Below are 14,783 nucleotides of genomic sequence, written 5' to 3'. Positions count from 1 at the left end.
AATAGATATTATGCTATTTTCCTCCCCCATATAATTATTGGTAAACACATAGTTTATCAGCAGTGTTTAAAATTTTAATTTCTGTTGTTATTCTTGCCTATAGGATACTTTATCCTTTTGAAGTTTGGATTTTCTACTGAGTTAAGCCAATTTAAATGAGTTCTGTGAAAAAGTAGAGGTGAAGGGACAATATAATTTTATTTTATATTTTGGAAGATTCCCCTAACAGGCAAAACTTTGCTTCCCTTTGCTTTCATGGATTGTGTCTTGTTCCAGAATTACTTATGTGCCTGCAGATCATTTAGAAGAGTTCAAAATAAGTTTGGGACAACAATCTGGAGGAATAATGGCACTGGATATTTTTTCTTCCTACACTGGCAGGTAAGTGAATGAATGATACAGCAAGTTAGAAAGAAGAGTTTTGACTCTCCAGAGTCAGAGAGTAGTAGAAATGAAAAAGACTGAATTCCTTTTCTGTCTTTCAAGATTTTAAAAAATATTCAGCCCTTTCCCCCATATTACTTAATGAGTGATCATATATTGTGGAAAATTTGGAAAAAACTGTGAAAAATCAAATCAAGAAATTAAAACATCTTTAGTTGTACCACTCAATATAGCACTTTCATCATACTGAGTTTTGGGAATTTACCCCAGATATGAGTATGATTTCATTAACTCCCTGGAACCTACAATTTGTATGGTATTGTATCACTTTTCCTCTTTCATAAGCAAACATTTTCAGAAATTGTATTTATTTCTTTATTAACGTACATAAAGATTCAGAAACATTTTCAATAGTTATGTTTTTACTGTTTTGGAGAACGTTGAGCTGAATGTCTTTGTATATATGCATGTTAGGAAATAGTGTATATGGCTTTTTAAAGACTTTTGATATGCAGTGTATTAAGAACCTTTAAATAATACAGGAGAAGTAGTCCCCTCCACCCCCCATTAGGAAAGGCAGAAACTAGGTTTTGATGATGATGCTGAGTTCAGCACAGGGAGAGAAATAATGTCATACTGCTTTTCCGGGAAGAATGAACCACTTTACACTTCCAGCTGTGGGCCTGTTTTTTTTCAGTTGCATTAGCAACTGAGTAACAGATTTCTCTTTAAGCATGCTGTAGAGAAAAATGGCCTTGCAAACATTCTGAGGTTTGCTCACAAAATTTCTAACATCCCAGGGCACCCTGGTGTCCAGTGACTTTGCAGGCATCACGATATCACATTGCTCTTTCCTTTACAAATTGCACATGGCTGCAGCTATCCAAAAGTGTCAGGGAAGGAAAGGTGTGTTATGTGTTTAATAAAAGCAAAGAATGTCATGGCCCTTAGGGCCTCTTGAATTTTATGGGAAAAGGAGTATTCATTCCACCCTGCACAAAACTCAGCCATACTCCTGTCTAGAATTTCCATCTCGGGGTTAATGACATGAATTGATTACAGCTATCTGGTACTTCCTATTAAAGTGGTAAAATCAGTAATTCCAGTATCCTCTGAAATATCATTTCAGATGGCTTAATTAAAGAATATGCCAAGATAACATGGTATTCTTACTAAGTCCTGAGGCCTTAAAAGCACTCAAAAATTTACTATTGGAGCAAAAGAGCCACTTTCAGCACTGTGCTTCCCTCACAGCACAGAAGGGAGAAGGGCCTGGATTGTACAATGCTGTGACTAGCTGCTTCCCTGCAGAAAAAGTATATTTGCTATTAATGTAAGGGTGCTCAAAACAAAATGGTCTTTGTCCTACACAGGAGGAATCTGCACCGGAGAGGTTAAGTTACTTGCCCAAGTTTCATAGCTAATAAGTGGCAGAGTCAAGGTTAGATGCATGCAGTCAGGCTCCATGTTCTTAACCATTGGATCCAAAAAAGAATTGCACAAGCCCAGTATAAAAATATGGTGCAGCATAGCATGGAGGTTGAGAGTTCAGGTTTTGTAATAAGATGGCCTCAATTCAAGTCTCACCTCTGCTCCTTCACTGTGTGACTTTGTGCCAATTTCTGGCACCTTAATGCACATGAAAGAGAGTTATTATAGTTGACAGAAATTTCGTTGATATTCAATAGCAAACATGAGTGCAAAATTCATTCTTGGCTGAGTGAGTGCTGGGGAACAGAACCGGTCCATTCTGCTCTTTGGAGCACATGATCCAAGACCCATAAACCCCAGCCTAAGATGGATAAAGAATAATCAGCACATTTACAGGAACATATCTGAGTTAGTGAAATGATTTGAGATTGGAGAATCATTTGAAGAGAATGGGGTTTTTGTATCAGAAGACTCAGGATATTCATCATCTTATAGCTCAAAGGGCAGGAGCATGTGATGTAGTGTGTGTGCTTGGGTCTGAGCAGCTCCCCCAGCTTGGGCTTTAGGGGTAAGAACTGAATATTTTAGGTACTCTTTCAAAGTTCTCACTCCTGTCTGTGTTCCTTACCTGCTTTTTCTATCATATTCTCTCCAGTGGTGTTTCCAGAGGGTTAGGCCTTGTATCTGCCTTGCATCTTACGAATTGAGCTTCACTCAGACTAGTTCTCAGTCAGCTACTTAACATCGTTTTGAAAATCCTTCTTTGGATCCGTTCTCAACCATCGTGTCCCACTGTCGGGCTTAGGCTCTGGGGACCCCAGCCTCATTTAGAGTCTCCTTTCTCATTTTACACAGAGGGGGAATTTAGTCACACAACCGATGGGTAGGAACCACAGGCAGGTGGATTTCCTTTTAACAGATGAAAAACAAAAATCTAACATGCAGGTCAGAGAAAGAATGAGACGTTCAGGGAGAGCCTGGACAAATTATTGGGCAGAAATGTTGGGAAACATTCAAACACAGTCGGATTATTGGATTAGATGACTTCTCATCTCAAAGTCTGAAGATGATATAATTTGATAGAACTACATCTGTTTGGATATACTACTGTGTATCACTAAGGTGTATTTTCATGTTCATGCTGAGTAGAATCAAATTCATTATTCCTTTCAGGGGAGAATGGATATAATCTGAACATATACTGTCTTGAGATTTTTTCAATTTCTATAAAAATCAACTGCAAACATTTATTGAATTAGAGTTTTTAAAGCCTTCTCTATTTTCAAAAGAACATGTTGGCATGTTTCTTTAGAAATCCATTTTTTACTAACAGCGTAAGGCCACACTGTAATTGATTTAACCATTCTCTATGGCCCTTACAATGCCATTTGTTGATGCAAAGTGTTCCTTTGGGAAAACAAAATGTTTCTTGACAAGGTTATTATTTTATGGTTTTATTTATAGTCAGTTAACAGATTGGACACATTTTGCTGTATGCCTGGCATTTGGCAAAATCTGAATTCCTACAGAAATTGAAAACTGACCTTGAACACAAGCGTACTGCAAACTGCTTCCTGTAAGGAGAATTCTGTGTCTGGCTCCTTTGGATGGGCTGAGCTGGACCATAAGCATTTTCCATCTGTCTTCAAAAGTTGAAGGGAAAGCATTGGTCCATCCTGAGGAAGCAGAGATGCTACATTCCTGGTGTACTTGATGATAAGCTCTTTCAGGCCAGGGATCGATCAGGGCTTTGCAAGCTTATAACCCACATGGTGCTTCCACTTTCTTGCGTATGGTAAGCATTTAAGAAATAACTTGTTGGGCTTCCCTGGTGGCGCAGTGATTGAGAGTCCTCCTGCCGATGCAGGGGACGTGCGTTCGTGCCCTGGTTCGTGCCGTGGAGCGGCTGGGCCCATGGGCCATGGCCGCTGAGCCTGCGCGTCCGGGGCCTGTGCTCCGCGACGGGAGAGGCCACAACGGTGAGAGGCCCGCGTACCACAAAAAAAAAAAAAACCCAAAAAACTTGTTGAATAGTTCTCTTTAAAATTCTGGCATTTTCCCTTTCTTTTCATGCCTTTCCTTTCTTTGTCCGTGTTTCATTAGGAAAGAGACAGACTAGACAAGATTCTTTGTGTTCTGCTGTATCTCCAGACTCAGTTATAGTAGATTGATTCTAATATAAGGCTTTTATGTGAAATGAAATACAGGTTTTATTTTTCCCCTTAATGTAAATTATTATCTACTTATTAGTTAAGTATGGTGAAAATATAAAGCAGTTCTGCATTTTTAGCCAAACCAACAGTAAAGTACATACAAGACAACCTTGCATGGCTTTACTAGGATTTGGGAGTACTCACTGTGTAACTCTTTAACAGAGACATTCCAGAGCTACCAGAGCGAGAAGAAGGAGAGGGGGAAGAAAGTGAACTTCAAAATGCAACATACAGCAGTTGGAATCAATCCAGGCGGTAAGAACTATTTCTGTCTTCCACCTACTCCGTGTTTAAAGATAGGGAGGGGTGGTTTCAAGTATTGGATTACAACTTGCTACTGTGACTTTGAGCAAGTAGTTTAATATCCCTTACCCTCCATTTCTACATGGGCACAGTGGAGAAGGTAATTTGTATCACACAGGGTTAAAACTAACATGTATTTGAGGATTTGACACATAGTAGGGACTAAATAAAGTAAAGAAAATTAGGCATAGGTAGTTGGAATATTTTTTGTAGAGTTGATCTTAGGTAAACCACCAAATGTTAACTTGAAATTTTTCTAGCATTTGTAGAAACTAGATATTCAAGCATATATATTCAAAATGTGTGTGTAAGCATCTTATCATAGGCTACAGTTATTCTAACCCATGCTCTTTCTAGAATGAATCTCATATATAATAGAAAAGACGACTTCCCTAAATCTGCTCGGATATACTACTGTGTATCACCAAGGTGTATTTTCATGTTCCTGCTGAGTAGAATCAGATTCAGTCTAATAGGAATTTTTTGAATCCCGATTATGGACCCAGATGAGAGGCAGGTGATTTTGTGAAAAACAGGGAAGTATAAGGCATAAATACTGCCTTTAAGGAAGTTATTATGCATTTGGGGAGGCAAGATATAGAGACGCACAAAGTAATTAAAGAAAAATGTAAGGTATTTTGCATTAAGTGTAAAATATAAGTAATCGTTGGGTACTTTCTCTAAACAGATTTAAAAGTGACCATCACAAAGGTGCCTTTTACATAGTAAATACTTAATATTTATTCTACAATGAATAAATAAAATTCGAGAGAGAGAAAAATTTCTACTCTGCAGATGTGTAGTACAGTTTGATGAGTTTCCTTGCTCACCAATGAGCTTGAGGCTACAGCCATCACATGTAAGCATTCTCTAGGTCAAATCCTGTTCAAAGTATAGGAAACCTTTTATGTTGCTTTCACGAAAGACAGTAAGCATTTTCAGCCATCTAAAATGACATTTTGATTTGAATTTTTAAAAAACTGTTTAGACTGCTTAGAGAAATTAAGGTCTTTCTACATTATTACCCACATTGAGAATATAAGTGGTAGATCTGTGGCAGAAAAAATATTATAAGATACTAAGTTTCTTGTTTATTTGAAGAAAGAGGCAGAAGTAAGTTAGATAGAATTATAAATATTAGATGAAATTATATATCTATCTTTATGTATATATACACACAGTGGAATGTTACTAAGCCATAAAAATTATGAAATTCTGCCATTTGCAGCAACATGGATGGACCTAGAGAATATTATGCTTAGTGAAATAAATCAGATAGAGAAAGACAAATACTGTATTATATCACTTATATGTGGGATCTAAAAAATAAAACAAACAAATGTATATGCAAAACAGAAACAGACTAACAGATATAGAAAACAAACTAGTGGTTACCAAAGGGGAGAGGGAAGGCTGCAGGGACAAATTAGGGGTAAGAGATTAAGAGATATAAACTACTATGTATAAAATAGATAAGCAACAAGGATATACTGTATGGCACAGGGAACTATAGCCATTATCTTGTAATAACTTTCAATGGAGTATAATCTGTAAAGATACTGAATCACTATGCTGTACCCCTGACATTAATATATGTTAAAGCAACTGTACTTCACTTAAGAAACATTTTTGAAATAATTAAATTTTTAATTTAAAAATAAATAATAGAACCTTTTAAATTTGGGGGAGAATTCAATATCATAATGCATGTAAAGTCCTTAGTACAGTGCCCAGTACAGAGTGAGCACTCAGTCAGTGTCGGTCTTATCAGCATCTTCATCATCATTACTCATAACAACGAAAATAAAGCATTGAACACAGGAATCATTATGAAATTTTCTTATGAGAAGGGTGTAACTTATGGACCAGAAGATTTTTATACTTTTAGCCTCGATTTTAGCCTTCACGTCAGCCTAAGAGGTGTCTCTAAAGGCAGTAACTAATTTACAGAGAGGATATGTCTGCTTCCATAAATCGTAAAGAAGATACTCTGCCCTCCCTAACCTACATAGAAGCACTAAGGTATTTTGGGGGGAAAGTTCATAGAAGTTCATGAGGAAGCTTACCAAAAGAGCCAGAGCTTTTAGTAGATGAGGAACAAGTGTTATGAATATGCTTTACAACATTGGAAACCTGCTAGGACGTTTTTTCATGCAGTCAAGAAAAATTTACTTTGTGTGGAAATAGAGAATACTTTTTAGTGAAGCGTAAATTTTAAGATTGTAAATAATCTGTGTTACACTTTTGTGTGATTTTCATGTACAGGATTGTATCATACTGTATGTATCATTTTCCAGCTTACTTTCATCTCAAACCAGTGTCTTGGAGATCTATCATGTTGATACTTAAATATCTAATTCATTCAGTTTATTTGTTGCAGTGCATTTCAGTATATGAATATACCACAGTTTATTCTCATTGATATTTGAGTAGTTAATTATTATTATAATTCTGTGTAGTAACTATATCTTATTTTCTTATATGTATGGATGAGAATTTATCTAGGTGTATATCCCAAAGTGGAATTGCTGGCTTATAGATTTAACTGTATTATTTACTAGAAGTTGTCAAATTGCTTTTTAAATTGACTATACCAATTTTTTACTTTTATTTCCAATATATAAGAGTTTCCTTTTCCCCACATATTTGTTACCACATCATATGATCATTTAAAAACTGTTTTTGTCAACCTGATGGGTAGAAAATGGTAAGTTATCTTAGTAAACAATGTGTAGGTATAACAGGATTGAGGAGCTGGGGTACATTTGCTCATTTGTCGTATGAATTGAATATTATACCTTGTTGACATTACTTCAGTAATCGTAATTATAATCATCATAATAAGGGTAATCAGGGATTTATTGATTGCTTAGTATGTCCCAAAGCTTTGTGTTGCACGTTACATGTATTCATGAATGTAATCCTCACCGGAGCTCTCTGATGTCGAGACTCTTGTTGGATCCGTTTCCCAGCTGAGGAAAGTAAAAGAGAGACTAAAGAAGTTGCAGAGGGTCACACAGTTGTTAAGGAGCCTAAGGGCAGGACTTGAGTCCAGGAGCTCTTGGTTCTAAGTTCAAGCAGCCTGGCCTCAGAGCTCTGTATTACCTTTGCTTTTCTGAATTTCACTCTTTTTTAAACCTGTGTTCCCCAGAAAGGCTGCCGTTTTTCTGTAAAACCAGCTCTGCACGTGTTCTGTAAAGTTTTTCTTTTATAGGTCTCTTTTTTTTTTTCTTTCCACGGAACGTTTACCATGTTCTGCTCCGTGAATCCTGAGTCTGGTTCCTCAGTGCTGGGGTCCTTTTGGCAGCTCTGGCTTTGGTTATCTGCTCTGATGTTTTGAGGAGTTACAGCCTTTCCTCTGAGGAGTGGATCTGAAACCACTTTACTGTCTGTGCCACATCCTGAGGAAGCACAAGGTGCTGGTACCCAAAGGCAGTTTAACCTCTCTGTGCCTCTTCCCTTTGTAAACTGGGGCTGACAAGAGTATCCACCTCATAGGAGTGATTTGAGAATTAAATCAAAGTGTATGGAACTCACTTAGAGAACAACGCTGAGCACATGATAAGCCCTTAATAAGTGTTTGCTGTGCTGCTCTTTTTAGTATTCGGGGAATCATAAGAGCCAATCTCTAGTTTACACCAACCACAAAGAGCCCTAGGAGACATTTTCTTTCATTCTTTCTTTCATTTTTTTTTTTACATTTTTAAAATAAGAGATGGGCTTCCCTGGTGGCGCAGTGGTTGAGAGTCTTCCTGCCGATGCAGGGGACAGGGGTTCGTGCCCCGGTCCGGGAAGATCCCACATGCCGCGGAGCGGCTGGGCCCGTGAGCCATGGCCGCTGAGCCTGCGCGTCCGGAGCCTGTGCTCCGTAACGGGAGAGGCCACAGCAGTGAGAGGCCCGCGTACCGCAAAAAAAAAAAAAAAAAAAAAAAAAAAAAGAGCGAGGAAGCCCCATCTATGTATTTTGGATTCTTAAATATTAAACACAATGGCTAACTCTGCTTACTTTAATACTTTGCCATTTTACCTTAGGAAATGGAAGAAGTTGGTTCTTGTCTTTCCCAGAATTCCTAGAATGAAAGAAAATGATGAATAGGATTTTAACTAGTTTAAGCTATTCTCACAGATTTGTTAAGATCAAGAATCATGGTGAGATCCTTTTAGACTAAACAGTAGATCTCTAGGATCTTAGATTTCTAATAAAGAAAAAAGTGCTGACCAAAGAAAATGTGGGTTTCATCATCTACCTTCATGTGACCAGTTGCCTGCCCTCTCACTCCACCTGTAGTACTCTTTTATCCCAGTCTTTTCTTACTGTGACCTCCCTCATTGCACAGGAGTCCTACCTCCATCCTTTCGTTTCCTCTGGGAGCACCTCAAATGTCAAGTTTGAGGGCATGCTGGACCGTGCTTTCTTCATTAATCTGATGTCCAGTGTCAGCTGACTCCCTTCCTGCAGCTGGGAGTAGACTGCACAGTCTCATTACCTATCTCAGAGCTTTCTACTCAGTATCTCTGTTTGCTTCCAGTCACCTGAGCTGCTCCTTCATCTTGGCCAGACATCTCGCTGCAAATCACCTTATTCTTATATCCCGCCTTTTCAAAAGACACGTATTTTCAACTCATCCATAACTCTGACAGCTATTTGCAATTATCAGATAAGAGTTCATGTGGTTATTATGTGGGTAGAGGAAGTACATTCAGGACACAGGCAGTAGCAAGCGCCATGGCCCGAAGGCGGGAGAGCATGTCTGATGAACCTAAGGAACGGCAAGATGATATTGTAGCTGGGTTGGAGAGAGGAAAGTGGAGAGCTGTGAGGGATGCATTTAGAAGGTGGTGATGGGATCAGGTCACGGAGGATCTTGTTAGCGCTGCTAACAAGAACTGCTCTTCTTGCGCTGACTGTTAGTTTCTAGATCTGTGTTGGCAAGACAGACTTCTACAGAGGTAGGCTTCTGAAACAGTGCATGCAGAAATGTTCTCTCTCTTGATTGGGTTGCTAAGCTTAGAAGGTACCATCTGTTTGAGGGTAGCTGAATTTTTTGATGTCTGCAGTATTAGAGCTTCTGGAAAATGGTCCTTTTACATTCATCGGTGCCCCAGCCTGGAGTATGAGTCCAATATTAACCTGTAACAAATCAGCTTCAGAAATACATTAGTATTTATCAGCCCCTATAAAACAGATAATTGGAAGAGTATTTAAAATGATCTTGTTTTACTACTAGTAAAACCTTAATAAATTGAGCAAATAATATTTGCAGAAATTAACATACGTAACATTTTATTCCTTTGAATTTAAAAAAAAGTGTTTCCTATTATAATTTCTGAATCATTTTTTAGTGTGTTAGGTCAGTGGCATTAAGTGTGTTTACATTGCTCTGTAACCATCACCACGATCCATCTCCGGAACTTTCTTCATCTTGCAAAATTGAAACTCTGTACCCATTAAATAGTAACTCCATCCCCCACCCCATGCATCTTCTAGCAGCTGCCATTCTATTTTATGTCTCTATGGATTTAACTACTCTAGGTACATCATATAAGTGGAATCATACAGGATTTGTCCTTTATTTCACTTGGCTAGCTTATTTCATTTAGCATAACGTTCTCAAAGTTGATCTATGTCCTAGCATGTGTCAGAATTTCCTTCCTTTTTAAGGCTGAATAATGTTACTTTGTATTTATATACTGTTTTGTTTATTCATTCATCTGTCCATGGACACTTGGGTTGCTTCCACCTTTCGGCTGTTGTGAATAATATTTTTATGAACATGGCTGTGCATGTATGTTTTCAGAACCTTGCTTTGAATTCTTGTGGGTATATACCCAGGAATGGAATTGCCGGATCATATGGTAATTTTATTTTTAATTTTTTGAGGAACTTCCATACTTTTTTCCATAGCAGCTGCAACATTTCACATCACTACCAACAGTGTACAAGGGTTCTAATTTCTCCATAATTTCTAAAATTTTTCCCTGCCAACGCTTATTTTCTGGGTTTCTTTTTTTTTTTTTTTGATAGTAGCCATCCTACTGAGTGTGAGGGGGTATTTCATAGTACTTTTGATTTACCTAATGTTAGTGATGTTGAGCATCTTTTTATGTGCTTATGGGACATTGGTATATCATCCCTAGAGAAATATCTAGTCAAGTCCTTTGCCCAATTTTTGATCTGTTTGTTTTCTTCTGTTGTTGAGTTTTAGGGGTTCTCTAGATATTCTGGATGTTCATCCCTTATTAGATGTGTGATTTGCAAATATTTTTCCCACTTTGTGGGTTGCCATTTTACTTTTTTGATGAACAAAAGCTTTTACTTTTATTGAAGTCCGGTTTGTCTGTTTTTGGATTTGTTGCCTTGTACCTTTGGTGTCATAGCCAAGAAATCATTGCCAAACCCAATATTATGAGGGTTTGCCCCTATACTTTCTTATAAGAGTTTAAAATTTCATTTATTTTTTATAGGGTTGAACTTTGGCGAGAACCAAGCAAATCCTTGGGCATCAGCATTGTTGGTGGACGAGGGATGGGGAGTCGTCTAAGCAACGGTGAAGTGATGAGGGGCATTTTCATCAAACATGTTCTTGAAGATAGTCCAGCTGGCAAAAATGGAACCTTGAAACCTGGAGATAGAATAGTAGAGGTACCCTCCAGTGAGCTTTCTGTGCTAAAACTATTCACCTGGGCCGTCCTCTTTACCAAGGGAGTCATCATCTTTACACTGACCCAATATTAGAGTAAAATGTGTTTGCTGTTAAAGCATTTCTTTCTTATTTGTTTGTTTTCGTCCATAATTTTTCTCTTCAGTATATGATGACAGATTATATATCTCGATGTAGAGATGGGTGTTCGGGGGTATAATCAACTTTTTAAAAAAACATTGGCACTAAGATAAAATAATTAAGTTCAGTTTAAAGAACAAAGCAAATTTCTTGGGGAAATCATTGAATCGTTTAAAAGTATACGTACACACACAGAATGTGTACATCATAATTAATCCCTTAAATGAGATTTTATTTCTAGAAATACTTAAATGTTGTTGGATGAGATTTTTTAAAGTGAGTCTTTTTAGTAAAATTTTTATGCTAAGATCCTATTGCCTTTTATATAAATGTCTCCCCCACCACCCCTGCCAATCCAAGCGTGGCTTTTCCTCCATCTCAGTGCTGTGCCCATTCCCCATCCATCACTAAGGGCTGTGTGTGTGTGTGTGTGTATGTGTGTGTGCACGTGTGAGTTGGTACGTACACACGTGTGTACGCATGTGTGAGTACTTTGTTATGTGTGAGAGAGAAGCGTTTGGTCAAACTGTACCTAATCCCTTAATTCAAAGCTAGGTTTAATATTTTAAATTAACTCTTCTCGCACGAGTCACTCATCATTTACTCAACAAATATTCCTGGAGAAGCTGTTGCATTCCAGATGCTGTAACAGACTTTGGGCATCCCACAGTAAATAAAACACTGTGCCTGCCTGTCAAGTGGGACAGACTTGACAAGTGATCAAGTCACTTCAGAACAGTGTGATGAATTATTTGATCAGCATAAGCATAGTTTTAGTTTAGGTTAGAGGAAGGGGTAGCTGAACCCAGGTTTGCTGAGTTTCCAGGATTTAGAAGACTAAAAGAGACAACTTCCAAATAGAAACCGATCACTTTGTTATTATAACAACCATTATTTTTACTTTGTACAAGTGATTGTATCTCATTTTCTAAATCCATATAACTTAGGCACTAAAATGCCTTAATTGTGTAGAAGAAAGTTATCCATATCAGTCACAACTTTGAAATGAACATTTTGGGCATTGATCGATTTATTCCTTTATTGATTGTCTCTGAGAGTTGAAGAAGGAAGAAGATTGAGACTTGAGAGAAAGCAAGGGCCATGTCTGGTGTTTTGTTTTTTTTTCTTCTGACCATTTATAAGGAAGAATGATGGGCTTTTTTTTCTCTCTTCCTGCATCTTTACTTTTCATTAGATGATACCTTAGCCCCCTGTTAAAGGATTCTTTTTTAGTTATAGTACTACATAAAATTTCTAATTTAAGATTATCACAAGGCAGTTTATTTTATAGATACTTCACTATTGAATACCTTTGACCTAAGTAGAAAAAAGTAAGAAATGTTTATAAATTATTTCAAGAAAAGATTAATCATAGTTTTCACCAAAATGTTTGTTTCAGTGTATTAAGAGAGTTAAAACATCCCTTTCAAATTGAAAAGAAAGGATTTTTGCGTGTGGTAAAATACTGCTAAGCAACAGTTTGTTGAATATTGTTACGTGCAAGGGCTTTTTGCTGTAAATAAGGAGCCTTAGGCCTCTGTAATCCTGGGGATTCTAGAACATGTCTCTGCTAAGAGTTTCTGAAAATGTATGTAAATTAGAGACCTGAGAAGTATTCCATTCTAAGTATAGAGTTCTTTGGACTTGGGCAAAGATATTTAATGTCCTGTTAAATTTTCCCACTAATGGAATATATAGTAAACATATATACTTTTATTTTACAGAAAGTTAGAAGCCATTTTTTTTTTTTTTTTTTTTTGCGGTACGTGGGGCTCTCACTGCTGTGGCCTCTCCCGTTGCGGAGCACAGGCTCCGGACGCGCAGGCTCAGCAGCCATGGCTCACGGGCCCAGCCGCTCCGCGGCATGTGGGATCTTCCCGGACCGGGGCATGAACCCGTGTCCCCTGCATCGGCAGGCGGACTCTCAACCACTGCGCCACCAGGGAAGCCCTAGAAGCCATTTTTAATATGAACTGAAAGAGATGTTGTTATTTCATCTAAGTATCAACATGAGGGAAGTTTTTAATTAAATATAGTATATAATTCTTTTAAAAGTGATAATGTTCTATGCAGAGATCTAATAATTTTCTTTTTCAGAATTATGTCTACTCTGATTTTTCTATTTTGTTGTATATACCATTCTCTGGTAATTGGAAATGATAAAATTATACCAGTGTCCTATAGTTTTCTGGCAGGATTAGCATTTGGCCTTTCAAACTATTTTCCTTCCTATTCATATAATGCATAAGCTGAGCTGATCATCACCAAGGCAAACCATGGTCAATAAAAAGTTACAAAATAACTTTCACTTTCAAGCTATTTATATAAGAATTACTAACAGATAAGCACAATTTCTTGGCTTCCAGCTCCTACCACGTCTACTGCAAAGATTCTTTTGCCAAACTAACCTTACCATAACCTGATTTTTCTGAACATCAGAATTTTGTTTTTAACTTCAAGCTTCCTGTACAGAGAGAAATACACAAAGCCTCACACACCCACTTCCCAAACGGCTCTGTAATGAATTGGAAGAAAATGTGTAAAGTGACTTTCACAATGAAAGCAGTGCTGCTAGGCAGTTCCCATATATTATTTCTTTAATGATGCTGATTTATTAATTTAAGGGAACAACTGGGCAATGTAAGGGAAGCAGAAGCAGAGCCTTCATTCTAATTGATTATTATTTCAGTTGATTATTGGAGACAGAAATCTGTGTCCAAAACAAGAGAACACAAGTCTGCTGGACAAATGAAAAGTCCTGGAGCCTCATAAGTACTCTCAATTATTTTTGAATCTGAAACAGATTTTTTAGGAGACTCACCCAGGATCCTCAAAACTCCAGATCGACAAATTGTTCTGTTGTTCTGTAGCTTCTTGAAATGTTAAGCTGAGGCCTTCCATTGCAGGTGGATGGCATGGACCTCAGAGATGCAAGCCATGAACAAGCTGTGGAAGCCATTCGGAAAGCAGGCAACCCTGTAGTCTTTATGGTACAGAGCATTATAAACAGACCAAGGGTAAGCAAACACAAAGGGCAAGGTAGGCATATCCAAACAGTATTCAACTTGGAATCTAATGTATCCAGGGCCAAGTTGTTTCTAGGACCCGAGATCGAGTCTTGAAATCTCAGGAGACTTTTTAGAAGTTTATTTTGCTTTTTTTTTTTTCCCATTGAGTTGTCCTGGAAATCCCTTCTACCGTGTTTAACAGACACTTGAAGCCTGTTAAAAACACACAAGTAGGATTCATTGGTGGCTCATAGGCATCTAGATGGATAATTATTAGTGTTCACTCTAGTCATAAAATATTTAAGTTGTTAAGAGGGTTGTGGTGGAGTCATTCAGGTTGATAGTCTGTGACGTCTAGTCAAGTCCCTTAGAAGCCAGAGAGATTTCATTTTCTTTATAAATTTATTCTCTGGACAGAATTTCCAGTTTATGCAATCTCATGATTTCCTGTGCATGATCTTTAATGTATTTGTCTATCCCAGTGAACATTAACTTTCCACATGATGGATTTTGTTCAAGCTGTATGTTTATATCTAGTGATTTCATACCTGCTGTTTCCCAGCCATCATCACTGACTGTATAGCTCTCATTACCGTATAGCCCCTGGTGGACAGAGACCTACTAATGCATTTTACTGTCAGTCGTCACAGGTGAAGTGGCTT

General features: G+C 37.7%; 1 protein-coding gene across 8 annotated transcripts in view; it reads left to right on the top strand.

Annotated features, from left to right (window-relative positions):
* MPDZ (multiple PDZ domain crumbs cell polarity complex component) overlaps nt 1-14,783 on the top strand; it is a 166,856-nt gene that overhangs the window by 115,375 nt on the left and 36,698 nt on the right. For 7 of the 8 annotated variants that reach the window (XM_027105869.1, XM_027105867.1, XM_027105865.1 and 4 more), the window contains 4 exons: nt 277-381; nt 4,191-4,283; nt 10,797-10,974; nt 14,020-14,130. In XM_027105869.1, coding sequence (XP_026961670.1) covers nt 277-381; nt 4,191-4,283; nt 10,797-10,974; nt 14,020-14,130 — 487 coding nt within the window. The remainder of the gene's footprint in view (nt 1-276; nt 382-4,190; nt 4,284-10,796; nt 10,975-14,019; nt 14,131-14,783) is intronic. The other variant, XM_027105864.1, reaches the window with a different exon arrangement.

The sequence above is a fragment of the Aethalodelphis obliquidens genome, unplaced genomic scaffold (assembly GCF_003676395.1).
Source record: "Aethalodelphis obliquidens isolate GAN/ISIS:26980383/991018 unplaced genomic scaffold, ASM367639v1 scaffold7, whole genome shotgun sequence".
Lineage (NCBI taxonomy): Eukaryota > Metazoa > Chordata > Mammalia > Artiodactyla > Delphinidae > Aethalodelphis > Aethalodelphis obliquidens.
This window is presented reverse-complemented; position numbering and strand designations above follow the sequence as displayed.